We start from the raw sequence: 26,235 nt of genomic DNA, 5'->3' as shown, positions 1-26,235 counted from the left end.
GATTTAAATGGCAGACTCATTAATTAGAATTATAAACCTTTGGATTTTATTTCCCATTGGTTTGTTCTTTCGCCTTATCCTGGTGTTTTCTGTTCTACTTATTATAAGAAGACTTTATGTTTATGGAAAAAAACGTTCAAAGGTTGCTGTCGTTGTTCTCGGAGATGTTGGCAGAAGTCCGAGGATGTCTTACCACTCGGTGTCCCTAGCAAGTCACGGATTTGACGTTACCTTAGTTGGATATGCAGGTCAGTTTTCTGTTTTAATTTTAAAATCGTTTAATCCACTTAACTATTCGGGTTAAGTAATGCAAAATTAAATCCTGAAACAAGGTATTCAAAAAAATTGCCTTATGTTCCCTTATATTAGAAACTCTGTGTTAAATTTGGTTTTGTTTGATAAAGTAATAAAATTTTCCATTCTATTTATTAAAATAGTTTTTAGCAAATTTAATTTTAGTCCGTCAGAACCTGGGTACTGTAATACTAATAAGATAAGTGACTATGTATGATCTTTAAACATATTCCATAATTTAATGTTTCAGGATCCGTCCCCCACCCTTTAGTCTTAGAGTCAAAGAAGATTCGTCTTCAGTTTGTAAAAGAAGCTCACGTAACAAGGGGTATGATAAATATATCCATAAAAAATTTACTGCTTGTAGTCTTTTTTTACCCACTCACTACCATCTTATCTCTGTGGCAATTTGATAGCAAGCACACCAAGCCACTGAGTAATTTACGTTTTTTATTTCACATTATGGGGCAATTCACCTGTTTTGTGTTGTAGCTACAGCACTAGTTACTCAGGTTATAGCTTTTTTTGTGATGTATTACCGTAGTGTTGTACTAGATATCCATTGTTTCAATTTCTTCAACCTAAGAATAGGGTTAATTTAGGTTATTACAATATTTTAATTTAAAACTTTATGTTTGTGGGCTGAACACGCCCAAACCAAAAGCCAAATAATTTTTCATTTTTAAAAGATTGAAACATTCTCGTATTTTCTAACCCTGCTCTGTTTTGTTTAGGTATACCCAGGATATTTGCCTATTTTTACAAAGTGATTACACAAAGTGTTTATCTATTATGGACGATGATGGTACAAGTTAATGCTACTGAATATATCTTAGTTCAGGTAAGATTTGGTGAAGAAACTATTTTGTATAAAGTGTCGCTTAGGTTAGAACTCAAAATATATACATCATGTGTGTCTGGTTTATAAGAAGACACCTTGTTATAACCCTACAGTGAGCATGAGGTGTATGAATGGAACACACCAATGCTTGTCTGGTGTGTGAGAAGACACCCATGTTTTATTTAAATGTATTCATGACCTAAAACTCCTATAGTTGTCATACTTTTCTTTACTCTACAAATCACACATAACTACTACATATAACACAACTTACCTATTATTACAGAACCCCCCATGTATACCGAGCTTAGCCATCTGCTGCTTCTTATCAGTTTGTAATGGAAGCAAACTTATAATAGATTGGCATAATTATGGATATTCTATACTTGCACTATCGCTTGGGGAAAATCACCTAATGGTGAAGGTTGCAAAATGGTAAGTTACAACTTGTGTAAATTCAGAACGAACAAGGTATATACTAAAAATTAGAAAATAGAAAACATGTTCTGTTTTAGACACACAAATATAAAAAAACTTGTGGTGGCAAGACAGGTTCCTATAATTATATGCACATCATTAAATAGTAACATCATTTACAACTAAAAACTGTAATAAATTTCTGCAAATCTGACCCTGATCTGCTCATGCAGTTGGTAGATTCTTATGTGTAAAGAAATACAGTAAAGATCTGGAGCTAGGAATACGTAACATACAAAAATCAAGTTCTCTAAGTATTTGATTTTCGTCTGTTACGTTTTTGAAGCACTAGATCCTTACAGCCAAAAAAGTTAGAATTGTTTCAAAAAATATATATAGATATAACTATAACTGTCTCCTCTCAATTTATAAAGTTTGGCGCTGATGAAAACTACAACTATATATAGCTAAAAATGTAACTTACTTTATCCTCGCGTGGCCGGAAAACGACAGTTGTTATCACACGGGTTTACCACCTTGTCCCAGCTTAGAGCTTACAAGTTACCTTGTATGTTACTTTGTGGGTAATAAATTGTTTTTTTAGCTAATCTAATGTCAGCTATTATTTTATAATACAGGTATGAAGAAATATTTGGTCAGTTGTCGTCAGGAAACTTATGTGTGACGAAAGCTATGCAAGAACATCTGTTTAACAAATGGAACATTAGGTATGTCTGTATACTACATATATTACTATTAGTCCCACTGAAGGGTGGTGGAAGACGGGACACCTTTATCACATAATATCAAAAAATCCTGATTATGTTTTAAACACTTATTAATGGTCTATTGGAGTCGAAGGATATGGTTTTATAATTCTTAAACTGTTCTTTGTTTACTACCAAATAGAATGAGAAAATGAAATAAAGAAATGTCCCCTCTCTTTCCACCCTACTATATTATTGTTGTTACATGGTTATTAATTTAGGAGGTTTTGTAGGCCATGGGTACAAATGCTTTTTGTTAAGCAAGGGTTTAATTGTCTTATTCTGCAGCTACATTTAACCTTATATTTAAATTTTTACCAAATTAATAGTAAATATATATATAATAGTAATTTAATGTGACATTATATTAATGATATGTTGACTCTCTTTTCAAGCCATTCAACTTTTTAGTAATTATGATTCATTTTTTTAAATGCATATAAAATACCATTGATATATATTATAAGATATCTATGATCAGTGCAGATGTCATGCATGACAGAGCAGCTTCAATTTTTCGGAAACTTGACAATGAAGAACGACACAAAGTAAGATTTCAACAGGATAATCAAATGTATATTTGTGGTTTTAGTTTTTGAGCTCAAATATTTAAAATTAAAACATTTCTGTTAGGTTTTGGCTGTTATGTTTTTTTGTTTTGAAACTAACCAGCAAATTCGTCTTAATTTTTTTGTATGTATGCGTATGTTTGACAGTTTACACAAACAATAGTGTACATTGGGTTGGAGCAATTGCTGTTTGGTGTCTTGCCCAGCGGCGAGCCTTGAACCCATAACCCCAGAAGGCAGGCTTGCTAACCAACTTTGGTACGTTGCCAGTCTAGAAATCTAAATACACATTGTACCCTACTTCCATTTATAAAAATAACATTCAATTTATAGATTTAATTTTTTTTCTAGTTGTTTCTCCGACTTGGGGAAGATTATCCTGAGTTTGCTGCCCCAGGAAAAGGGGAATCCCGGTTCACCCATATGGGTGAATTAGGGGTGAGCATGAAAAGCGACCGACCATCTATTCTAATTAGCAGCACAAGTTGGACAGGTAGCTGATAAAAACTTTGGTAATATCATGTTTTATACCTTATAGGGCAATAAGGAGTAATATTTTTGATAAATCGGGCTTTAATTTCCATTAAAAACTATAAAATAATTTGAAAAATAAAAAATGCGAACTTAATTTATAAATTTCCTTTTCAAAATTTTGGTAAAAGGTCATCCCAGGTGACCATATACAGTTTTTGTGAAGTGGTACATTGGTACTAACTACCAGTATTACAAACCAATTATAAAACGTTTTATATCTCTCTTGTCTTAACATTGGTTTTATTTCTTACAGAGGACGAAGATTTCTCAGTTTTGTTGGAAGCTTTGCAATGTAAGTATTTATTCTCTTACTTCTGCCCAGGCATGATGTAAAATCTTTTATTGGCTCATCTGGTGGGAAAAAAGAAGTCCATTTCCGATGTTTCACTCCTCATCCGGCAAGACTTTTTTTCATACCAAATGAGCCGTTTAATTTAAGCCTATTTATAAAAATTAATTTTTCAATAATTTATTGTTACAAAAAAAGCATACTGAATAAATAAATATATCTGTATGTATATACCTGTATTCAATCAATAAATTATTGTTATGATGTTTTATATTTCACCAGATTATGAGGAAAACACTTCACTCGATTTACCAAACATTTTATGTGTAATAACTGGTGGGTGAAACTTTAATATTTTGTATTTTGTTGACACTTGTTCTGTATGGGTCCTACGGTGAAGGAGGGTACCTGGGATTTAAGTCAGTTGTCCAATCTAATTTTGAAGAATAGTTGTATAACATTAACAACATATAATTAAATACAGGATATTTTGCATAGGGTGGGGGAAGATCATACACTTTTTTATTTCATTTTCTCGTCCCATTTAGAAGTAAACAAAGAACATTCAAACAATGTTAAAACCATATCCACGCGACTCCTATAGACCAAAATTAATTGTTTAGAACATGATCGGGATATTTAGATATTATGTGCTAAAGGTGCCCTGTCTCGCCCCACAGTACTATATGATCAATCTTATTTATTATACAACAGGTAAAGGGCCACAGAAATCATATTATCAGAAACAAATTGCTGCGAAGAATTGGAAACGTGTTGAAATCATCACACCCTGGCTAGAAGCATCTGATTATCCGAAATTACTCGGTAAATACAAGTTTTTTTCTATCGTGGGTGAGGTTCTGCACGGGGACATGCCTGGGACCAGAGTTTTTTTATTCGTTAAAACATAGGTGTTCTGTTTTAAACACCTCGTGCCACTCACAAGTTTTAACTTTGTGGGTGTTTTTTTTCTGTATGGCTGACAATTTAGACAACCTATTAGTGGCCACCTCATAATTTACCACATAATGTCTGTTACTTTCATTGATTTAAATTTGGTTCATGTCCTTGGCAGGTTCAGCAGATCTTGGTGTAAGTCTCCACACATCATCCAGTGGGTTAGATCTTCCCATGAAGGTAGTTGATATGTTTGGTTCATCGCTACCTGTTGCTGCTATCAACTTTAACTGGTGGGTTCACAAATTTGTGGGTGATTGTTTTTTTCTGTATCGCTGACAACCTAAACATCCCATTAGTGATTGTTTTGTGTCTTACCCAAAGCCCACAACTGTAGCTGTATCGAGCCATTAACCTTTTGATCACATTTGAGTCCCACTTATTATTAACATTAAGTTCACAAATGAAGGAATAGATCCTAAGGTTACTTGCCTACTTTTCATTCACCACCACCATGTTTTAGGGATGTGCTGAAGTTGAAAAAGCTCGGGTTCGCCGAGCGCCGAGCTTCAACGAAAAGCTCGGCACGAGCCCGAGCACCTATGACGTCATCAAGGAGAAAGGCGTACGAGAATGCGTTCCTATTCAGCCGAAAAGCGCCGCTAATCAAAATAATACAGAACACGTGGTTTGCGGTTAAAGACGCGTCTCGCTTTTCATAATTCCTACTGTTGCAAAATGTAAAATTCTTACAAAAAGTATTTAATTAAAAAAATATTTATAACTGTTACAGCCAGTGGCGCAACTAGCAAGTTTCTACGCATGTTCATCTTGGATAATGTAACGATTATTTACGTCAGAATAAACCTTTACGATCGTTACATCACAAACGAGATTGTTGAAAACAATCGTGTTTTATTCGCTTCCATACGATCTGTAGTTTGTGTATAATTTTTGTTTTTGATGATTAGTTTAATGCAGGTAAATCGCGATTATGTGAATTTTAATTGGTGCAAATATAAAAGCGAAGAGCGACGCTATCAGTAAATTAGAACCAACGCAATAATATGATATTACAAAGTATCGTCCCGGTCGAGCTTGGACAGAAGCCAAAAAACATCGTTTGATGGCGCCGCACGAGAACCAGAGTTTCATTACGTCATTTTTCACGAGAATAAATTCACAACGATTGCTTCGTTTGTTACGTGTGGAATGTATGCTACCGCATGCGTCTTCCTTTATTTCATACGCCGGCGCAGAGTGTAAAAATGTGACGCTGATACACGATGTTTTGATCTCGTGGTTGGTTGGGCTGCCAACTTGGGCAGTGGGCACATTCCTCCCGATTGTTATATTATAAAACGTCATAATTAATAGTTACGTTGCGAAGGAATGTTATATTGAATGCAACGCGTGTGTGTGCGTCTTAGCACTTTCTGGCTGCGTACGTGTCTGCGGTAAAGGTGGCTTAGGGGTTGCAAAACCCTGTGGTTGCAAAACCGTGGTTGCAGCAATTTATATTATTTCATTATAAAAAAGTTTTAAGAGTTTTTGGCTTTTTATTTAAAATGTGATACGAAAACATTGGGCGCTCGTGTAATTCGACACCGGCTGTAACTCGATACCACAGAAATAAAAAATAATAGAACGCGCCTCTCCAATGTCGGTAAAGGAGAGAGGTGATACACTCTCTCTCTTTCGCGGGTCGTTCCCGTTTACTATTGTAGCCAATGGAATCGATGGTGTTTTATGTAGTTTTTATTCGTTTTTTGATTTAATTAAAAGTTATAAGGTAAAACAACTATTTTCTAGTTTATATATATTTCTAATAAACCGTTTGTTTAAAGTTTTTAATTAAAATTATTAAATAATTAAATTTTCCAAACGAGTGGTAAACTGTAAGCGTTAACCTACCAAATAACTATACTGCCTAATAAACTTGAGTAGTTGATGTAGTTTTTGAAATAAACAGCTAAAACCTCTTAAAACTACTATGCGCCTATCTTTTACAATGGAGACCAAGCGAAATGGGGACGGAGTTGGCGGTCACGTGAATAAAAAAAAAAGAATACATCACGATTTTGGCCAGTTGCGCGTTCTACTCTTTTTTATTTCTGTGCTCGATACCGGCAAGTTGCTGACGTTGCGATTCGTTACTTGCGAGAGAGCAAATTCACAACGAACGAAAAACAATTAAAGAGAAAGCTACGCTGACTAGTCTCTTTATCTTTTAGTAGCTTCACTTTTTTCATTTTTAATATTTTTCGCTCTCGCGTGCAACATTATAGCATCAGGCTCGGCGCTCGGCCCAGTTTTCAACCGAGCGCCGAGCGTCAAAAAAGGAGACGCTCGGGCACGAGCTTTTGAGTTCGGGCTCGGCTCGGCACATCCCTACCATGTTTCAATGCATTCTTTTCTATGTGGGTAAGGTTATACAGCGTGGCACTACATTGGACCTAATATTTAGACCAGAGTTGACCCATTACCAAGACACCTAGGGTGCTACAACCCATTAGTGAATACTGGGTTACAGTTATGCTGTATTGAGCTTTGATTCTGAGATTGTTTGGTATGAGCACTTTAACCTCTGTGACACGCCACTGATACTTTAAATTTAAGTCACTATTTACATTTTACAGCCTTAAACTCCGTATCCTCTGGTTATGATGTCAGCATTCTAACCAGTGTAACCACTGCTGATAACAACTTACCCTTTAACACAAACCTTGCTTACAGTTTATCTGAGCTAGTACAGCATAATGTCAACGGATTCGTTTTCGAAAATTCCACTGAACTCAGCAAGCAGTTGGTGAATGTATTTAGTGACTTCCCTCAAGATAGGACTACCCTCAACAGACTAAGTAAAGAAGTGGAAAAGTTTCGGAATATTACGTGGAATGAAGCTTGGGACAAAAATGTGCTGCCTTTGTTTAAAAGATGATGTTTTTTTTCTGATTTGATACTCAAGTACTGGTTGCTTGAGGTCTCCAGTTACTCGGCATATGATAATAAGGGTAGAAGGCTACATAAATACCCTTACATTAAATGTGATTATGTGAAGCTGTTCTTTGGCTGCTATCTAAATCAATTAAACAACTCCAATACTTTATTATATACAAAAAAACATTGCACTCATAATTCGACAAACTATAAGTTAAAAGAAATAAGAATATTTACATTGAATTACGAATATTTACATTGAATTACAACAATTGTCTTTATTTTAAAAAAGAAATTTATATATAATAGTTACTTAGTTCTACACACATAGAACCACAATGCAATAAACAGTACCTTAAATAATAATTAACACAGCCCTATAATGTACATATGTTGTATCCCGAAAACAGTTTACTGATCTTTCTTCATAGCTTCATCATATTTAGGAGGGGCTTGTTGTTGTTCAGTATATTGTGGTGGCAAAGTGCTTTGCTGGGCTTCCATCGCTTTTGCTTCTGCATTCGAATTATATAGTTTAGGTTACTGTATTAAAATATACTTTTAATCCATGTGTAAACAGAAAAAGAAGCGATATAAATTGAGATTTGTCTACCTACCACCAATTAAAACCGTTTTTTTAAAAGTCTTCCAAAATGCTGGTATGTTATTATTGTGGTCTGCAGGTCAACTAGCATAGCTTTTTAAAAAATAAAACAAGCAAAGTAATAAATATAATTTTGTTCTTACAATCATAACTACAATCAAGCAAAAACGGTGTTCGTTAAAAAAATTAAAGTTCAAAAAAAATTTTTAATTTATTCTTTACTTACGTTGGGATGACTGTGGGGGGTAAGGGGCTTGCTGTGGGTAAGGTGGGGGTTGGTAAGCCCCTGCCTGGGGTTGGTACATGGGAGGTGGTGGGGCTGAAGCTTGGGCAGGGAAGGCATAAGCATTGGTTGAACCAGGTACTTGGTAGCCAGGTATTGAGGCAGTGGGGTAAACCATGACTGGAGGTGCTGGGTACATCATTTGTGGGGCTGGTGGAAAATGTTAGTGTAATTTATATTAAACATATATTTGTAGTTGCCGGGCATATTATGTCTGAAAGAGAAAGAAACCTAGCATTTTTATTTGTGATTCTTTAATAACCATCAGTACATAATTTGTTGGGTTGGGGGCATAAAACTGTTAGGATGAGTCATAAGTTATATTACTATTACAGTCCATTGACTCAGTAGTTAGAGACTTACATTATAATAGAGGATAACTGATACTATAACACTTATGGACGTTACTCCAGCCCAGTAGTCACTAATTGGTTGTACTTTGTAGCATCCTTGGTGATATGCTTAATAATTATCCCGAAACGACAGTAACATTAGTATAATTCGTTTTTACACATGCTGAAAGCCTGAAACATTGATCCACCAAGGAATTTATAAAAACTGAATCGGTAAAACTTACGATTGGTAGCTAGTTTCACAAGTTTTTGACCAACTTCAATCGCGCCCCCACTTTTAAATGTCATCTCAAATATTCCAAACCCTTGCCATCCACCTATGTTAAAGAAAGGATTATAAATAAACTTTTGGCAACTGCTTAGACTAGTCACTAGTCTAACAGAGGTTCCTGTCTAAATTATGTTGCGATTTTGGACAGCATTTTTTCTTTTTTTTCGATTTTTTTTTTAATTAATAAGAATAAAGTATTTCCACATATTTTACCATCAGGTTCAGCATTTAGTTTTCCCTGCAAATAATTTGCACCAAACACAGGTTGTTTGATTTCAAAGTCCTTGATGTTCTTAAAGGGCATGCTAAGTTCACGCAACATATCATTGCTCTTGCTGCTCACAAATAACAACTGAAAAATAAAACAGAAATTTGCAAATTATTGAAGGATTCATAAAAATTTTGGATGCTCATTGTTACAACTGTAATAGTCATTTTTTCAGCATTTTTACCAATTTACGCATGTACTTGTAATACCAGATTGTTCAAGCACTTGAATAACTTGATTTGTTTCTTGGCAGTGGAAAATGGAGATGTGATATAAATGAATGATAATTATTAATCTTTGCGCAGTGTGGCAACAGCAGTCATTATAAAACTGGTGTTTTGTTAAATCTTTGTAAAAAATTGACTAAAAAGTGGCCAAACTCTCAATCTAAACCACCAACATAGAACACATCTTACCCTGAAGTTAGTGAGATAAACATGTCCAATCTTCTGTCCCTTTAAATGTTCACATGAATGAGAAAACTTCTTTAACACCATCTCTACGTTCTCATGGTCCATAAGGATCCTGTATGTAATATAACTTTTATTTACAAACAAATACAGTAACAAAGATTAGATTAATTAAAGCAAGAAGAGATTTAGCAGCAGAATATCATTAATTTTAAACAGAATAGGAATAAAAGTGATATTTCTCAAAACACTCTCCTACAGTTAATCTATATAACTCAAGTATTTCTTACAGAACTTACATTTCACCTTGAAAAAGAGCCAGACCAGGTCCCATGTGTTTGTTGAACGACATTTCAATTTATCTTTATATAACTACAGAGTTTTCAGAGCTAAACAATGAAACAAAGTTTTAATTCAAAACATTTCACATACGACTGTTTTACCCGGAAAGTTCGACCTTTTTAATGCAGGTATAAATTGCAACACTGAAAAATGTATGAAAAGTAAGTTTATATCATGAGTCTGTAAGCAGGTTTCTTGGTAACTGTAGGTTTGGTCCTCATATCTAAGCAGTTTGGGTCATGTACCGTTGTTTGATGGAGAAGAAGTGAGACAAGTCCTGCTCTGTTGGACATAGCTGTCTTAATTCTTCTTTCTTCATCAAATATTTCATCAATCTTCAACCATTGCCGTATCCTCTGCAGGTCAACCTCTGCCCTGTACATTGTCTCCCATTTAAAATGACGTGTGCATTTTCGTTTTGCAGCCCGGCAAAAGTGATTTGGTTTTGTGGGCAATTCAGGGCCATAGATATCACACGTCAATGGGCATCCACACACTTCTGTCTCCGGAACCTTTGGCTCTTTCGTGTGCTCAGGACACAGAACTTGTAAACGCTTACAATAAGTTTGTTGTTGTTCGTTGTAAACATCACAAAACAGTCTCTGGGAACCTTCGATTCTCGTTGGGTAAACCGAACCGAATGACATTTGAGATTCAATCTTGATGTAGCACTTGTCCATATGCTTAATAGCATTCCTTATGCTCACAGAATGCCCACACACAACACAGTATATTGACTGATCCATCTCCCCCTCACTTTCATCATCATTATCGAGTTTTTCAACCACAGTCAAACTTCTCCCAGTACTTATAATCGTCTCTAAACGATGAAACTTCTGCTCCAGTGCTTGGAGTTCAGTCCTTGCGTTGATCATTCTCTTCCTGATCCGATCTAACTCTTGCCTCCCGTTATCATTGGCAACTGTGGGAGTTCCGTTCCACTCCTGTATCCTTTGTGGAAGAATTTGTAGCAATCTATTTCGAGCCAACAGTCTCCCACACTCATGGCTGCAATACTTTGATGTTACAAGCGCAGGTTTGGTGCATCTGGGTCCTATACACTGTCGCTTCATGTCGTAATCAAACTCATTCGTTTCATTCGCCGTTGCATACATTGACTGTTGTTTTCTTTTCTCTTTTTTTTCCTTCTTTATTTTCTTTTCGTGCTTTTTTCGATTTTCTTCGAAAGCAAGATCAGCTTGTCTTTTTAAAGATTCTTTAGTTTGTTTCTGCTTAACATTACCACTGAATCTGTCGTCCAAACATCTTCGAAGTCGACACTTCTGTGCTTTGCTTTGAGAACCGTACTTACTCCGATCAAAACAAGTATCACACATCCCACAATCTGCTTTCCTTTGGCAATTTTCACATTTTCCACACCCATTCAAGTTCAGCTTCATATTATCTGCATCAGGGTCTACAGAATAAGGATCAAACTCTTTTTTAAACAAAGTTCGCTCCGGAGACAAATCGGGTTCATCTTCGGAGGAATGGATTTTTATCAAAGGTTGAACTTCATGAACGGAGGTTTTTCGGATTGGAGCTTTAGGAGTCCATGCTTCATCTTTTTCATATTTGCCTCCTTTTTCCTGCAGGTTTGGAGCGGAAAACGACTTTTGAACAGGTGGAATTTGCTTTGATTCTTTCTTTGCTTTCAACTTCTTCTTTTTAATTTTTTCTTTTAGCCGTTTTCTCTCTTTATCTTTCTCTTCTTTCTTTTTAGACTTTCTATATTTAATTTTAAGTAGAGGGTTTTTTCCTTGACAAGTCTTGCAGTAGAAGTACTTTATATAGCGAGCTTCCTTCTCGCTTATTTTAATGCAATCCCCGTGAAACCATTCCTCGCATTCGTCGCACATTATCATGAAACGGTCAATGTCGCTTGACCTGCATATGCAATACTCCGTAGCGTCTTCCTCCATCTTATTCAGATACGCAGACACGTTTAATTAAAAATGTATCAAAATATGAAAACTTCTGAAAAGTTTCTCTAAAAAACAAAGTTAACGCTCGAATAAACATCAAATATCACATGACTTTTCTATAAACAAGAGAGCCAAATATTAAAATAAACACTTTTTTGGGTTCCTGTAACCCGAGCTGTATAGCTTAGCAAACTTTGGTTAAGTCAGTGACTGTAACAGAGATTAATATTAAAAAACATGAAACTAGATATCTTGACGAAATTGTGTCATCGGTGGTTTCGTAGTCGTTGTGGCCGAGTGGTTAAGGCGACATTCTAGAAATCTCTGCCTGCAAGGTTCGAATCCTGTCGGCGATGTTCTGTTTTATTTACTATAAAGTATTTGTATATTAATAAATCGCTTTCTATCCGTTTCGCTTTTAAGCAAAGCGTCTCCCCGCGACATCAATAATCGCTCGAGCAATCAACAAGCTGCGTGCCAAAAAGTGTGCGTTATTGCTTTGAGGCGGTAGTTGGTAACAGCAGCAAAGTTGGTACACAGGTTGCTGTAAAGTTGTAAATAGTAGGCGAACATATTTCAAGGCTTCTGTGAATACGAAAGGTGAGGTGATTAATTCATGTTTTACTTATTATTAAAACTGAGCATCAATATGTATATTAAAGAAAACTTTTGTAATTGCAACAGTAGCATTTGTATATTATGTTTGTATATTTATTATCTTTGGCGAAAATTATTAAACGACAATGTTAGCATAAATTTTTTACTTATTTAAAGTACCTTTCAAATCAAGCTTAAAGCACCAGTTATACCTTTTTATTATATAGTAGGGTGGGGAAAATGGGACACATTTTCGTTGTATTTTTTGGTAGTAAGCAAAGCACATAGAGAATTTATAAAAACCGCATCCTCACGACTCTCATATACCGTTGTAATGTGTTTAAAACACGATCAAGATATTTGGACATTTGCGCTAAAGGTGTCCCGTCTTACCCCACAGAACTATAAAATATAAACAAAGCTATTCTGGAAATGAAAACAAAACATATGTACATCGCACGTTAAAATTGTATATACTCCAATGTTTACGCCTCATCATTTTGATAATGCGTAAGAACTCTAGCGCTTGGATCTACCGCTTCGATCCATTTAGGCAACCATTGGTATGGGATCAGCTTCGACAGTTGTGGGCCGAACTTTGATTCAAAGATTTGTCTATAGTAGAGCGCCTCTTTTGTTTTAGGGGTGTGGAATGGGTGTGTTTCTTTTGCTTTTGCGAGAGCATCGTCACTTACCTAAAGAAGACGTTATTGTAAATTAACCAACTAAAAGCAAAAGAATGTTTTGTTCTACTGTATATTGGTGAGATTCTATACTACAGCGAGGAGAGCCGACGAACCAAATATTCGGCCTAGGTTGGTCCAATACAACAAAACAAACAACTATAATTGTTGCCTCATCGCCCACAAAAATCATACACCGCTCAACATTTAACTTTTTAGGGTTTGCAGGCTTTACTTTTTTCTGGGTTTGCAGGTCATAAGTAGCAGAAATTGCGATATCTCATTAACTCATATTGCCCATATAGGCAGTTACATCGGTTATAGCGGACTAAAACGGACCCACAGCACTCGTTTGTATACAAGGTTGTTATAGTGAATGTGTTGTATACAAGTTGTTCTAGAGTTGGCATCTCACATATTTGTAAGCCAGCACGAGGTGCGGTAGGAAACAGAACCCTCAGTTATAAGGAACTTGCCATGCAACGCGAGCGTAAAAAGGTTACATTAATTCATTTTTTTCTCTAACTCTAAACCAAACATTGACTTTACCCTGCTCTCGATATGTTCTTGTAGAATCTGAAACCAAGATCTTCGCTTTGAGGCAACTCCATCGCTGAATGCTTCCTTGCGTCTCCATAATATTTCAGATGGTATGAGATCCGATTCATCGAACGCGGAACGAAGAAGGAATTTCTCAATGTTTCCCTAAAGGTATGGTTTAATAAAAAAAATGGCTAAAATAAAAACGTATATTTAAAAAAACAAATGACATTTTGCGGATAACTTCTTCTCTTTATATTCGCTGTTTTGATTAGTTCGGTTTTCGTTAATGTATTATAGCGATAAATGATATTTGTGTTAAAACATTATAAAAGAATAAGGTGAACTAGTTTAGTATATCGATAAGAAGCAGCAGGCGCTAATAAATACATAGAAAATAACAATTCCTACTAATGGCATACAAAATAGTTTTATACCGCATTGGGATTTTAAAAAAATGCTTTTTAAAAATTGGACAATCTGTTTTTGTTCGTTTTCAATAGAAGTAATATGCAAATTTTAACTATAATTGTGCAATGTGCAGTTCAAGCTTTTGCGGTTGTAATAAATATGGAGAATTACGATCCAAATAGCAATACTGCGACTGATAGTCAATAAACAGTACATGTGTGAAATGAAACAGGGAAGTTTATCAAAGAATATTATTGGGTTATTTCCGCTCATAAAATAATATTTATAAATCCATAATTCATTGCACCACGAGAATTCATTATAGGTTTCGTTGTGTAACCGGAGATAATAAAAATGATATACCCCCTATAAAATCATCTCCGTTACTTTAAACCTGCTTTACCGTTTGTATTTTAAATGAATTAACTACGCAACTCATGCGACCTGCGAATTAAGCAAGAATTTTTTATTACACTATGGGTATATTTACACAGTGAAAAATTCTAAAGTTCTAAACCGTTTGGTATTTATTATCTAGGTAAAAATAATGTAGGGGGATTTTTAATTTTTAGACATTGGTATAAGTCTTTGTGTTGTACCTATCCGAGGTATATATGTTACCTCACTCGGGGCCCGTTTTTCTGCCGGCAACGATAGATAGTAAGACGTTAGGGCGTGGTCCAAGAATGGTGCTCGAACTTCCAGCCCATGCGCGGCTGTCGAGCGATCGGTACGTAACACATCGAAAAGATAGAGATCAGATAATAGCCGCCTAAGAAAAGAATCATGTTTAAAAATGCGTATTTGAGGCTGTTGTTGTTAATGAATGAATGTAGTTGAATTATCTTTGCGTTTCGGGAATTTCGAAAGTCCTTATAACACCAGTGTTTTGTTTCACGCACCTCGTGCCCGCTTATGAGTGAATGCACGACTGGGTTGGGGAATTTGTCGTTAACTGTGTTGCCAGATGGACCATACACTCTTCGGTAACTATTTTTGCCAATACGTCCACAAGAGTATATAACATTGTCGAGCCTCGTTGTTCGTATTGGAAAATTATAAGCACCACTGTTGCAACTGTTATGCATGTCATCATTACGTCACGCACCTGCTTTCGACGTCCCCTTCTTCTTGGGTTGGTTGTTTATAAAAGTAGATGTAACCTTGAGCGAGCTCGTCAGCGCCCTCTCCCGACATGATTACGATTGTGTCCGTGTTCTGACTGATGTACTTTGATAACAAGTACATTGCTAAAAAAATTGCATCAATTTTTAATCAAAGTTTAATTTTAAATATTATAGAAATTAATGAATCTCTTTCCTTTGTGAACTTATAGTTGCGAATAGAGTCACACTGGCCGCATAACCGACGTACGCAAGCGGCTGATAGGTGTTTGAGAAAATCTGGCCTATATCAAAGGTCCCGACAACGAATCTAACCCATAATAAAGCATCAAATAAAACCGCCTTATTTGCATAATGCCTTATTTGCATAATGGGCCAGACAACTGGGTACACAAAGCAGATCGATTGCCCAAACAAAGAAGGTTTATGGCATTTTTCTATTGTTACGAACATAAGGTAGCACCTCCTACGCGCTGTAAAGTTCTCAAATTTCCTTTATGGTTTAATTATTTTAAAAATAAAACATCTATGCTAGAAAAAATGGATGATGTATTCGTATAAATCTCATGCCCACTGTCGATTATATAGCATGGGTGTCTACCATAGATATCATGTTTATTTCATATATATGTTATATATATGATATATATATGGTCTACCTAAAACCCAAGTACACAAGGTGTGTATTCATACACCTTGTATGCCCCCAATAAAATAAAACAGTTGACGCCCTGCATTACATTTACATTCAAGCGCAACATTCCGTTTTAAACTTACGGATTGAAGCTCTCACGGTCGTGACATCATAACTCTCCAATGCGTATATGGTTTCTTCTATCGCATCTAATCCTTCTTCTGGCGAGAATATCACTTCGTGGTGCTCGCTCTCAATTTGCTCTGCAACCTGCATGTCAAAAGGACACAAATGTTTTTTGGGGGAGTAGAAAAACTTTCATAATTACATTATTGAGTCAATTTTAGTTTTCGTCATTTTTATTTTTATTAGAATCATTACGAAAATCACGTCACAATAATCAGCAATACGTGTAACATTGACGTCGAAGTAGTGTGACGTAATGATTACGTCATTCCAAGCATCTGTGACGTAACGATGACGTCCTACCTTTCTAGCTGCCACGATGTCAGGGCTAGTTTCCATTCCAATTGAAAATGTTTGTATCGGTTGTTTTGATCCATTTTCTCGAAGTTTCTTCGCAGTAATGGCGGCAACCAATGAAGAATCTAATCCTCCTGGTGAAAGATATTGCTGTTGTTTAAATTGTGGTTCAGTGTTATTGGTTGTTTGAATATTAATGTTGTGCACCGGACATGGCACGTTAAGATGTATTTATTCTGAGTCATAACATAGGTGCTGTGTTTATATAACATGGGTGTATTCATGTGCATGGTCATTCTATTCATATTCACCATACACACAGGGTGCATTTATACACATTTTTGTTTGTTAAAATGGAACGGTAAAAGAAAATGAACATGGACCATCTTAGCCCAACCTATTATACGCACGAAGCTTTTGTAGCATCTGAATAAATTAAAAGACTGTTTGTCCAACAATATTGTGTTGCAATATCGTACAAACATAATCATCCTAACCTGATAATAAACTTCCGACCCTTCTGCTGGACATCAACCTTTTTTCCACAGCATTTATCATCAACGTTCGAATGTTCTTCTTTATGACGTCATCACTTTCGCCTGTGACGTAAATGTGCTATTGTTCGTAACAACTGAACGTCTACGTTTTGTCAAACTGTGGCAAAGTGGTTGAACAACTTGCTTCTAGTTTTATGTTTACGACGGGTTCGAAGCTCGATGCTGTTACCGCTGTTACCAATATGAGTGTATGTCGTATGTGTCCATTGACAAGACGCATTTAAATCCCCCTTATGATTAAAAAATCCTTACGAAAAACAATCACCTTCAACGTTACCTATGTGGTAACTCGTAAACAGGCACTCGGCGTATGAAACAGAACACCTGTGTTATAACGACGGTCATTGTCCGCTTCACGGGGATAAAACAAGTTAGATTACAACTGAAGGTCAAAGTTTTGACAAACCTTTCTCTAAAACGACCCCTTGGTACATGAAGTGGCGTGGCAGCTCGGGGAATGAATGAAACATCTTCGGCGTCGCTGGAGCGATCTTCCCGTTCTTTATTACGTCACAAACCATAGAATGGGCCGGGGGAAACACGCGAAGCAGCTTTGTTTTATCCTCGCCGTTTTTCTTCTTGAGTAAGTCATAAAGACCTGTGTGACACAACACGAGGTTAATTGTAAGTAACTAACCTGTGAGTTTTACAGAAAATAATTTTAAGTAAACTAATGCTTATTTTATTTGGCGTGTTAGGGCAATGACAGTCGTTGTAGCACGGGGTGTTTTTTCCATACACCTCGTGTCCGCTTACGAGTTACCACGTATTTAACCTTGCGGATAATTTATAAAATTGATCTGAATAATATGCTCATTACATCGCAACAGTGTGTTATTACGAGGTAATTAATAGCGAATATAATTCTCTGTGACGTTTAATCGGTAGCTCACTATATGGTCGCCCTGTGTAATTACAACGGAACAACGGAGTATTGTTATGAAATATTGAAAAGAGAGATGACTGTAACCGGTGTTTGAGTAAATTTCTTTTTGAAACCGACTTCCCCGTGGTTTGGGTCGTATTTTAACGCACACTTCATTCGAGTTGCATAATTTGTTTTTAACCAATTCTTAACAACTCATTGCGAGTTCACCATATGTTGGGTGTAGCAGCAAAAAAATTTAAACCGTCACTGTTTTCTACACTTTTATACATAGCGTGGTAATAACGACTGTCATTTTGCTGTTAATCCCCTCCTTTCGTTGTTTCAACAATTTGATATTCACCATCGTTTTCAAAGATATAAGTTAAAAAGTATGTTATGTGACGTCACCTTTAGCCTCCGAGCAGACTCCCATCATTCCATTGTTTGTCATGAAATAAAACATCGGCCGAACTCCATATGTATCACGTGACAGTAATAAGGTGTTGTCGCGCGTGTTTACGATGACGTAAGCGAACACGCCATCCAGGTATTTGCTCGTCTCCTGCATAATTACAACTCAAATTATTCGCAATCAAACTTTTATTTAATCTTTAATATTTTATTTTTTATTAATTCACAGTTAATTTTTTTATGACGTCACAAACCTCTGGGCCGAACTTATTGTACAGATGTAATATGACCTCACAGTCAGAGGGTGTCTCGTGGTTAAACCCAAATTCTTCCTTTAACTGTAAAGCAAGCGGCGAGTTACATAAATATTTTATATACAGTACTGTGGGGTAAGATGGGATATTGTTTTATTTACTATTCAAATATCCTGATCATGGTTTAAACAATTATCAACGGTCCATAGTAGTCGTAAGAATACGGTTTTGTAATTCTTTGTTTACTGCCAAATGGGACGAGAAAATAGAATAAAAGGGATTCCCCTCTTCCCCACCCTGGTAATGTAACATGAGTGTCTCCCACACGGATGTGTATACTCAATCATTTTTTCGACATAGGAGTCTGCCACACCGGACATACACAATTAATTCAGTTTGTAACTCTAGCGACCCCACTCTTTAAATCATTACATTTAAAACAAGCTAACAAACCTTCTGACAATTGTAAATCTCTCCGTTGCATATCAAAGTTAAGTGAGGGTACTGGTGTAATCTCATTGGCTGAAACAAACAAACAAACTTTTCTGACGTAATCGTAGCAGGAAAGCAACAGCGAAATATTTTTGTTGCGATTAATTATCACCGGTGACGTCATAAACATTGCGTCATCCGTGTGTAACGTCATGCGGGTGTTGAAGTCATTGTACATAAGTTTTGACGTTGTAGATATTTCGTCATAGGTGGTGACGTCATACATACCTGCATTCCGCCTACGTCACCAACTACTTCCAATCGGTGAAAAGCAAGTTTAGCGCTTCGAAGTCCACTCACGTTCTCGAACCGAAAATTATCGGGACCTCTATGTGCGATTGTTTGCGCACAAGTGAACTGTCTGACGTCATTCGCGTCATAACCGAACAGAGCCCAGATTCCGCACATTTTGAAATTTAAAACTTATATTATCTAAAAGTTTAAAACTGTATAGGTTGGGTGTGGTTCCTATTATATAGGTTGGAATAAGATGATGGTTCATGTTTTCATTCTCTTTTATCGTTCCATGTGGCAATATATGACCAGTTAAAACAACTATATTAGAACGATGAGTTAAAACAACTATGGAACGGGGCACTGCCATGATGTAATCACGCATGGAACGCACGAAACTCACGTATGTCTTTTAAAAACACAGGTGTTCTCTGTTATAGTTCTTTAACACTTAGCGCCGCTTGACACACATGAAACGGAAATGTACATTCTTTTTGCCATTTTTTAAAGCAATTTGGTAAACACATGTGTTAAACCATAAGCGTATAACTATTCTTGTTTTATACTTAAACAACTAAATGGCGTGTATTTAGTAAAAATTAACCTCCTTTTCGTTCTTGTATACGAATTAGGCGTTGCGAAAAAAAGGTTGTGTTTTTTTGGTTAACTGTCTCTATTCCTGTTTACAACCGAACGGAACAAAATGAATCATCCTAAATTCGGCCCGGCCTACTTTGTAATTGTTGTTTCTTTTCAGTGCCGCTTGTGACGTCATAAACCGTACCGCTGAATCAGAACTGGTATCGCGTACTTACATCTCGTGTGAAAGCCCCGCCGGTAAACTTTTTCGCATTTTCCTATTCTATTATCTCTGGATTTTTCTACATTGTTTAAAACTGTTAGAGGGTAGAAATGATATAGGTTACATTGTATGCCATATTATATTTCCTCATTGCGATTATTAAAATTAACAACGCTTTTTTAGAGTCGTGAAGATACGGTTACCTAATTTTGTAAATAATATTTGTTTACCACCAATCGGACGATGAAAAGGTATAAAAACATGGTCCATCTTACTCAGTGTTTTATTTACAGTGAACTCTTGCTTTTAACTGTAAATGTCCAAGACTCGCTATACCATTGTACTGTAAACTCGACTGTCTCGTTAAGCTTATAACAAACCGATCGAAGATATGATTTTCTGTACGCTTTCCGGTATTCTGTAAAATACACCCTATATACAAGCGACTTCCATGCTGTCTTGTCTGATATGAAACGAAATAATAACGTAAATGTCCGCCTTGCTCTTACCCGATGATTTATCATTGCGTAAGCCGTTTCCTTTTTTTTTCTTTTTAAAACCTAGTCAAAAGGTTTGGGTATATCGTGATTTTATTTAGCCAGACGTCTATTTAAACTGCGCTCCAGGCGTCGTATATTTTGGTCAAGAGCACACATGCTTATTACTTCCGTTATTTTCAATATAAATCAAAACCCATAGAATTATATCTTTCTCACGGGTATATACTGTACTGTACTTCAGTCTGTCCCATGGTTAACTGTATGTTGTATCGTACTTTGATCAAAGGAACACAGTACAAAAGAACCGTTCGTCTATATGCGGTGACATATATGCTGTTTTGATTTAATAATGTGCCATGACTGTTTCCTGAACCTAAGGCTCTAACAGTTTTACTGCACTGCACTATGTTAAACCTTTGTATTTCTATTCTATATGAAGTCGTATAGCGGGCATGTTCCAAAACCTGGGATTTGGGCCAGATAACGAGTGAGCACATTACTGCAAAATCTATTGTTCTACCACGTTTAACATAACAATTCTTTTTTTGTCTAATTTTTGGGAATTTACCCGTATTTTTTCATTTTGGTGAGACCCTGGGGTTTCGTCAAACGACAACTGTGGCTGTAACGTTATGTCCCATGGTATGCTACGCTGTATAGGTCTTCCCCCACGTATAGAATAAAAATATTTCTCAAAACAACCCCATATATGAACCTGCTGAATGGTCGCTAAGGATTCTGTACAAGCTGAACGGTAATTAATATTTATAGTGGTCGGGGAGAATATGAGACATCTTTACATTCTAATTTCTCGTACCATTTGGTGGTAAACAAAAAATAATAATATTATATTTGGATATTATGAGCTAAGGTTATCTCGTCTTTCCCTACCTTAACTGTATATATATATATGGTCAAAGTTCGACGAAACCGCCTAATGACAAACACATAGTTTCGCGATTATGGTTAAACATATAGTGACGCGATACTGTAGTTAACCGTGCATTCTAATCAATTATGCTATAGGACCGTGCATTCTAATCAATTATGCTATATTATAGTAGTTAACCGTGCATTCTAATCAATTATGCTATAGGAATTGCTTGGAGTTGTTTTGCATGTTCTTAATCAAGGCGTTAGTGTTATAATAACTGTACCTGTGGTCTCTATAGCATGTTTGAGGTAGATTATATTATGCATAATACGCCCCATGAGATAAGCAACAACAGGAATTATAGAGTTAAACATGATACTGGCTAAGAAACAAAAAAATCATTTATTTTAATGAGTAAATGAATTTACCTTATTTACCCTCGCGTGGCTGTTGTTACAACACGAGTGTTCTGTTTCATACACCTTGCGCCCGCTTGCGAGTAATTTTTGTTTTGTTGTAACCTTATGGCTGAGAATTTGGACAACCCATGGCCCCATAATGATCCTAATAACAGTCAGTACATAGATGTACAACCGACAATAAAAAGTGTTACTGGCTATTACGTAAAGTGCTTCTTGTAAACAATCAAGAGTTGCTTAATACACGCGGTCCCTCATGTCTCGTTCTCTTTTATCATGCATGTAACCACATCGAATGGGTGGTTTCCCCATTTCAATACTGCTAAAATCGCACGAAGGTGCAATGATAGTATATTCTTTTCGCTTCGCTCTGTCTTTATGCATCCTAGGGGCTGGATCCAACGGAGTGCTCCACGCTTCTTCACACGATCTGTACTTGAGCACCGTAGGAGCGCGGAACATCATGGTATCGAACGGTATCTCGGTTATTTGGCCAACTTTGTCGTCGACGGGAGCTTCTAGATTCTTAGCCATCTCCTTCGCAACTTTTCGCTGCTTCACCAGGAAGCAAATCACTGAAATAAACGCTGACAGTGCGCCACCCGCCACCAACACCAACCCAGTGTAACTCCATATTTGAAGAATTAGAATAACCAAGCCAGTTATAGCAAACACAATACTTGTAATGAAACTGCATATCGATGGACGGAGGGCTGTTGGGCATAGAGTAACCTGTAGGAATAATTTATCTATTTGTTACTTAGTATGTTTATATCAATGGTTACCCTTAAGATTATTTGCCTTTCAAGACAATATTTTGATTTGCAAATTCGCTCGGTTAAGCTTTAATTTTTTTTATAAAGTTTTAGTAAAAAACACATTTGACAGCAATTCTGTAATGATTTTCTTCTGCTTAAATTCAATAACAAACGTTAAAAAAGTTATAGCACTACTGGTAAAGAGTATTATAAAAATAACTGTAAAACCCAGTTCTTTTTAACAGAAGATATGTGTAATGGTGTATGTCAATTACGATAACTCATATCTGCAGTCAGCATTTAACCCTATATTTCAACTGCCATCGAAATAGCATATAATTCCTTTAAAATTTTACTACATTGGTCTTAACACTTATATACTTGCGTGTCCAATGCACAAAGGAATTGTAATTACTAATGAAAAAGCGAAGCACTATCGAGATTAAAGATAATAATCCATATAGTGTCGCTTATGGATTTATAAGCCCTTGCTTGGCGCCGTCAGGTCTAACATTTTTATACTAATTGCCAAAACATGAAAATTACCAGCAGTGTAATATAGGGGGTGGGGAAGATGGAACAACTTTCCATCCCATTTTCTCATCCCTTTTGGCAGTGAACATTTAAAGAATTTTAAAACGTTACCTCACGACTCTCATGGACCGTTGTTAATTGTTTAACACATAACTATCAGGATGTTTAAATATAATGTGCTAAAAGTTTCCAGTCTTACTCAGTAATGCTATATTGGTAGAGTACCATGATGAAATCGCGTGTTTAGTGTTGCCAATTTTTGTTCCTTTTTTAAACCGAATAATTTTCGTTATCGTGTTTAAAGAAATAAATAAGGTAATGCTTTGTAATAAACACTGGTAGTCCTATGATCAGTAATATATATTAAATACGGACCACACCAAAAAATTTACCATGAATAAATAGAAAACATCCAAACTTGCTTACCATTGAAAAAGACCATGGGTTTAGCTGTTTAGGGGAATCCCCATTTCCAGATTGTCCTCCACGATCGTTAAGCAACGGATGCATTTTTAAACTTCTCGATAAGTCACGGTCATTTCGCCCTCCAGAAGATGACTTATTTCGGTCTGACAGCGCTTTGCTCACAATCATTGCTGATTTAAACTGTTGTCTACGAAAAATGTTTGTTTCGATAAAAAATTACAGTTTTTTTATAAAGACATTCTTATACCCTAAATAGCATCTTTAATATCCTGTGGTACACTCAGTAACTTGTTAGACCCAAATAATAGGTATAGTAGGGTGGGAAAGGACGGGACACCTTTAGGATACGTCGTGAGGATACGGTTTTATAATTCTTTGAATGTTATTTGATTACTACCAAATTGGATAAGAAAATAAAATGAAAAGGTGTCCCATCTTCCCTCACCCTACTATGTAACCTTGATAAAAAGTATCTTTCTTTTTTGTAAGGTTTTATTCCACCTATACCAACTCATATTTATTCTATGACCAAGTATAAACTCACAGCCTGAGCGTAACTCGTAAGAGACATTTCAAACTCACAGCTGTTTTGTTTTCACACTACTTCACTTTACAAGATTACCAACTCAGATTAGCACAACTATTTCTGACACCCAGCTACCAATAGCAAAACCTTTACTTATTTTTTAACGTATCAACTTCAATGCAACCCCAAAGGATCGTTTATTCAATAAAACTAGTTCAGCGCGGCCGCTGTATGTTCGTTTTAAAAACTTCAATTTACAATGAAATGGTTTTCCCTTCATTACCACAATACCCTTGTGCCAAGTCATCCATGGCAAATCCCCTAATTATAGTTCGTGAATAAATGGGGAATCATCCGGCATTAACGGTTGGAGTATTTACATTTCTGCTTCTTATTTCCAGTTCATGGAATACAAATGCTTGAAGACTGTATAGTGTTTTTGTAAGCTAACATTTCCCGTGCAATTTAATACATCATAACTGTACAGCTCAACTCATATACTATTGCACTATAGCCCAAATAAAAACAACAGTAAGGGTAAAAACGGGATTTCTTTTCTTTTTTCTTTTCTCATTTCATTTGGTAATAAACAATAAACATTTTTTTAAAGAAATATTCCACGACTTTCAGAAATATTCCACGACTTTCTTTCGACTGTTTCATAATAGTTTAAAACAGGATCATGATATTTAGATACTATGTGCTAAAGGTGTCCTATCTTACATTCATAGTATAATAAATACGCTTATAAGTTAAACATTCAAGTAAGCTTGCTACTCAAACATGCAATACAAAATAAACTCAAAATATTCGTCTTCATATAGCTGAGTTATAACACGCACCCTTATCTCGGTTGACTTGTTTCAAATTAAAACTCAATCTCTTATTATATATAGGCTATACATAGTAGGGTTGCTATCTTCTTCAGTGTGATCGATCGTTATAGTATATAGTGCCTGTAGATTATGATGTAATAACTTGCACGGTCACGACAATGGCTTATATGGATTATGTAATGTGCGCATGTTACACGAAGCGAGTAATGCAACTGCTATTCTTTAAATGCTAAGAGCGATGTGTTTGTTCGGCAGCCTTTAATCTTTTTATGCTTGCAAAGCAAAAATCCTGGTTTAATGCAAAAACGTTTGATTCATTTTCAAGTTAACCAATATTTTGCGCGTTTTAACAAGTTTCTCAGTAGACTCTGTATACAGGCTACAGTTTTTTTTGTAAAGAGAATCATAAACTTTATCGGGCACGCGGAATGCAAATATAAGGTTTATTTAACTTAAGCATTTAAAGTCACGCGCTTAAAAAATCGACAGCGGGCGTAAAATTATGATTATGCACTGTGTGTCCGATAGGTAAAGACATATATCTATGTCACAGCTCGACAGCGTGAACAAGAAACTTAAATAGCCTGCACTGTGTGTCGTAAAAAAAACACCCATATTACAACTCAACAGTAGAATGAGGCGCACAGAAACAGCATATGTTCATGACACAGCCTTACCTGACATTCCAATCAGTGGGCTTTAATTATATATTGACGTGCCCACTACATAGGGAGAGGCAAAAATATTCTAACACCTTATCATTGTCACTGTATCTCAAGTAATCTCTGGGAATTAATGATGTCATTATATGAACCAATGAAATGATTGTTGATACCTCTGAACACTTCTATTCTGTGCAGACCGATTAGGATGAAATGGCGCGGAAATGCACAACAAGCGAAAGAGTGTTTTACTAATCAAGTTGTCGATGAAAAAAAAATCAATAGAATTATCTTCTGGTTATCGTAACAAAATACGAATATTGAAATGACAGCAAAACTAACACGGTTTTAACCTTTTTAAGCAATCTTTAGAATAGCTGTTTCTAGGAAATATAAAACTTATTAGACTCTTCTGCACATTACCTGGCTCGTTTGAACCGCTTTTTATACAAAGAGTCATTTGTCGTAAAGCTTTCATACATTTACCCTTTCAAGGTCTAAATACATGTCTGAATACTAGTGGAGTCTGTACATATTATATATTTTTTACTTTCTATTACAATCGTACCTTATTTCAGAGTTATATAATAAACACGAGATGAATAA

General features: G+C 36.0%; 5 protein-coding genes across 9 annotated transcripts; 1 reads left to right on the top strand and 4 right to left on the bottom strand.

Annotated features, from left to right (window-relative positions):
• The first annotated feature begins 7 nt into the window (after positions 1–7).
• LOC149740626 (chitobiosyldiphosphodolichol beta-mannosyltransferase-like) lies at positions 8–7,791 on the top strand. The gene is made up of 12 exons (XM_089872805.1): positions 8–248; positions 545–622; positions 1,029–1,135; positions 1,422–1,570; positions 2,191–2,280; positions 2,801–2,867; positions 3,240–3,381; positions 3,676–3,714; positions 3,994–4,047; positions 4,426–4,536; positions 4,787–4,901; positions 7,345–7,791. The coding sequence occupies exons 1-12, from the start codon at positions 8–10 to the stop codon at positions 7,547–7,549; spliced, it is 1,398 nt and encodes a 465-aa protein (XP_089728931.1). The 3' UTR covers positions 7,550–7,791.
• On the bottom strand, positions 7,697–10,176 carry LOC149740625 (WW domain-binding protein 2-like). Its single transcript, XM_089872814.1, has 6 exons — positions 10,037–10,176; positions 9,744–9,852; positions 9,273–9,411; positions 9,013–9,105; positions 8,379–8,585; positions 7,697–8,063 (listed from the first exon to the last, which is right to left on the bottom strand). Exons 1-6 carry the CDS (start codon positions 10,087–10,089, stop codon positions 7,960–7,962), a joined length of 705 nt encoding a protein of 234 aa, XP_089728940.1. The 5' UTR covers positions 10,090–10,176; the 3' UTR covers positions 7,697–7,959.
• On the bottom strand, positions 10,127–12,116 carry LOC149740624 (CXXC-type zinc finger protein 1-like). The gene has a single exon (XM_089872797.1). It carries the CDS (start codon positions 11,999–12,001, stop codon positions 10,247–10,249), a length of 1,755 nt encoding a protein of 584 aa, XP_089728923.1. The 5' UTR covers positions 12,002–12,116; the 3' UTR covers positions 10,127–10,246.
• Positions 12,117–12,702: 586 nt separating this feature from the next.
• LOC149740623 (asparagine synthetase [glutamine-hydrolyzing]-like) lies at positions 12,703–19,527 on the bottom strand. The gene is made up of 12 exons (XM_089872801.1): positions 19,287–19,527; positions 19,020–19,088; positions 18,567–18,650; positions 18,310–18,463; positions 17,440–17,631; positions 16,974–17,075; positions 16,483–16,610; positions 16,137–16,263; positions 15,344–15,485; positions 14,857–15,007; positions 13,834–13,989; positions 12,703–13,296 (listed from the first exon to the last, which is right to left on the bottom strand). The coding sequence occupies exons 1-12, from the start codon at positions 19,464–19,466 to the stop codon at positions 13,087–13,089; spliced, it is 1,695 nt and encodes a 564-aa protein (XP_089728927.1). The 5' UTR covers positions 19,467–19,527; the 3' UTR covers positions 12,703–13,086.
• A 2,234-nt stretch (positions 19,528–21,761) lies between these two features.
• Positions 21,762–25,791, bottom strand: LOC149740622 (uncharacterized). 5 transcript variants are annotated; one of them, XM_089872815.1, is made up of 3 exons: positions 25,645–25,791; positions 23,606–23,792; positions 21,762–22,619 (listed from the first exon to the last, which is right to left on the bottom strand). In XM_089872815.1, the coding sequence occupies exons 2-3, from the start codon at positions 23,771–23,773 to the stop codon at positions 22,125–22,127; spliced, it is 663 nt and encodes a 220-aa protein (XP_089728941.1). In that variant the 5' UTR covers positions 23,774–23,792; positions 25,645–25,791; the 3' UTR covers positions 21,762–22,124. The 5 variants fall into 5 exon arrangements, with proteins under 5 accessions (XP_089728941.1, XP_089728944.1, XP_089728942.1 ...); XM_089872818.1 differs by lacking the exon at positions 25,645–25,791 and adding an exon at positions 24,974–25,197; XM_089872816.1 differs by lacking the exon at positions 25,645–25,791 and adding an exon at positions 24,855–24,974.
• Between the last annotated feature and the right edge of the window lie 444 nt (positions 25,792–26,235).

The sequence above is a fragment of the Ciona robusta genome, chromosome 2, assembly GCF_009617815.1.
Source record: "Ciona robusta chromosome 2, ASM961781v2".
NCBI classification, from domain to species: domain Eukaryota; kingdom Metazoa; phylum Chordata; class Ascidiacea; order Phlebobranchia; family Cionidae; genus Ciona; species Ciona robusta.
Note: the sequence above shows the minus strand (reverse complement) of the source record. Positions and strands in the feature narration are given on the sequence as shown.

What these genes read in the sequence shown, in the direction of transcription:
- LOC149740626 (XM_089872805.1), top strand. Translation starts at nt 8, where the DNA reads ATGGCAGACTCATTAATTAGAATTATAAACCTTTGGATTTTATTTCCC. An exon ending in TTTAACAAATGGAACATTAG is followed by an intron (nt 2,281 to 2,800) that starts GTATGTCTGTAT and finishes ATCTATGATCAG; the next exon opens with TGCAGATGTCATGCATGACA. An exon ending in ACAATGAAGAACGACACAAA is followed by an intron (nt 2,868 to 3,239) that starts GTAAGATTTCAA and finishes TTTTTTTTCTAG; the next exon opens with TTGTTTCTCCGACTTGGGGA.
- LOC149740625 (XM_089872814.1), bottom strand. Translation starts at nt 10,089, where the DNA reads ATGTCGTTCAACAAACACATGGGACCTGGTCTGGCTCTTTTTCAAGGT. An exon ending in GCTCTTTTTCAAGGTGAAAT is followed by an intron (nt 9,853 to 10,036) that starts GTAAGTTCTGTA and finishes TATTACATACAG; the next exon opens with GATCCTTATGGACCATGAGA. An exon ending in TGTGAAACTAGCTACCAATC is followed by an intron (nt 8,586 to 9,012) that starts GTAAGTTTTACC and finishes ATTTTCCACCAG; the next exon opens with CCCCACAAATGATGTACCCA.
- LOC149740624 (XM_089872797.1), bottom strand. Translation starts at nt 12,001, where the DNA reads ATGGAGGAAGACGCTACGGAGTATTGCATATGCAGGTCAAGCGACATT.
- LOC149740623 (XM_089872801.1), bottom strand. Translation starts at nt 19,466, where the DNA reads ATGTGCGGAATCTGGGCTCTGTTCGGTTATGACGCGAATGACGTCAGA. An exon ending in ACAATAAGTTCGGCCCAGAG is followed by an intron (nt 18,464 to 18,566) that starts GTTTGTGACGTC and finishes GTAATTATGCAG; the next exon opens with GAGACGAGCAAATACCTGGA. An exon ending in AGGGGTCGTTTTAGAGAAAG is followed by an intron (nt 17,076 to 17,439) that starts GTTTGTCAAAAC and finishes TTTACGTCACAG; the next exon opens with GCGAAAGTGATGACGTCATA.
- LOC149740622 (XM_089872815.1), bottom strand. Translation starts at nt 23,773, where the DNA reads ATGATTGTGAGCAAAGCGCTGTCAGACCGAAATAAGTCATCTTCTGGA. An exon ending in ACCCATGGTCTTTTTCAATG is followed by an intron (nt 22,620 to 23,605) that starts GTAAGCAAGTTT and finishes TTATTCCTACAG; the next exon opens with GTTACTCTATGCCCAACAGC.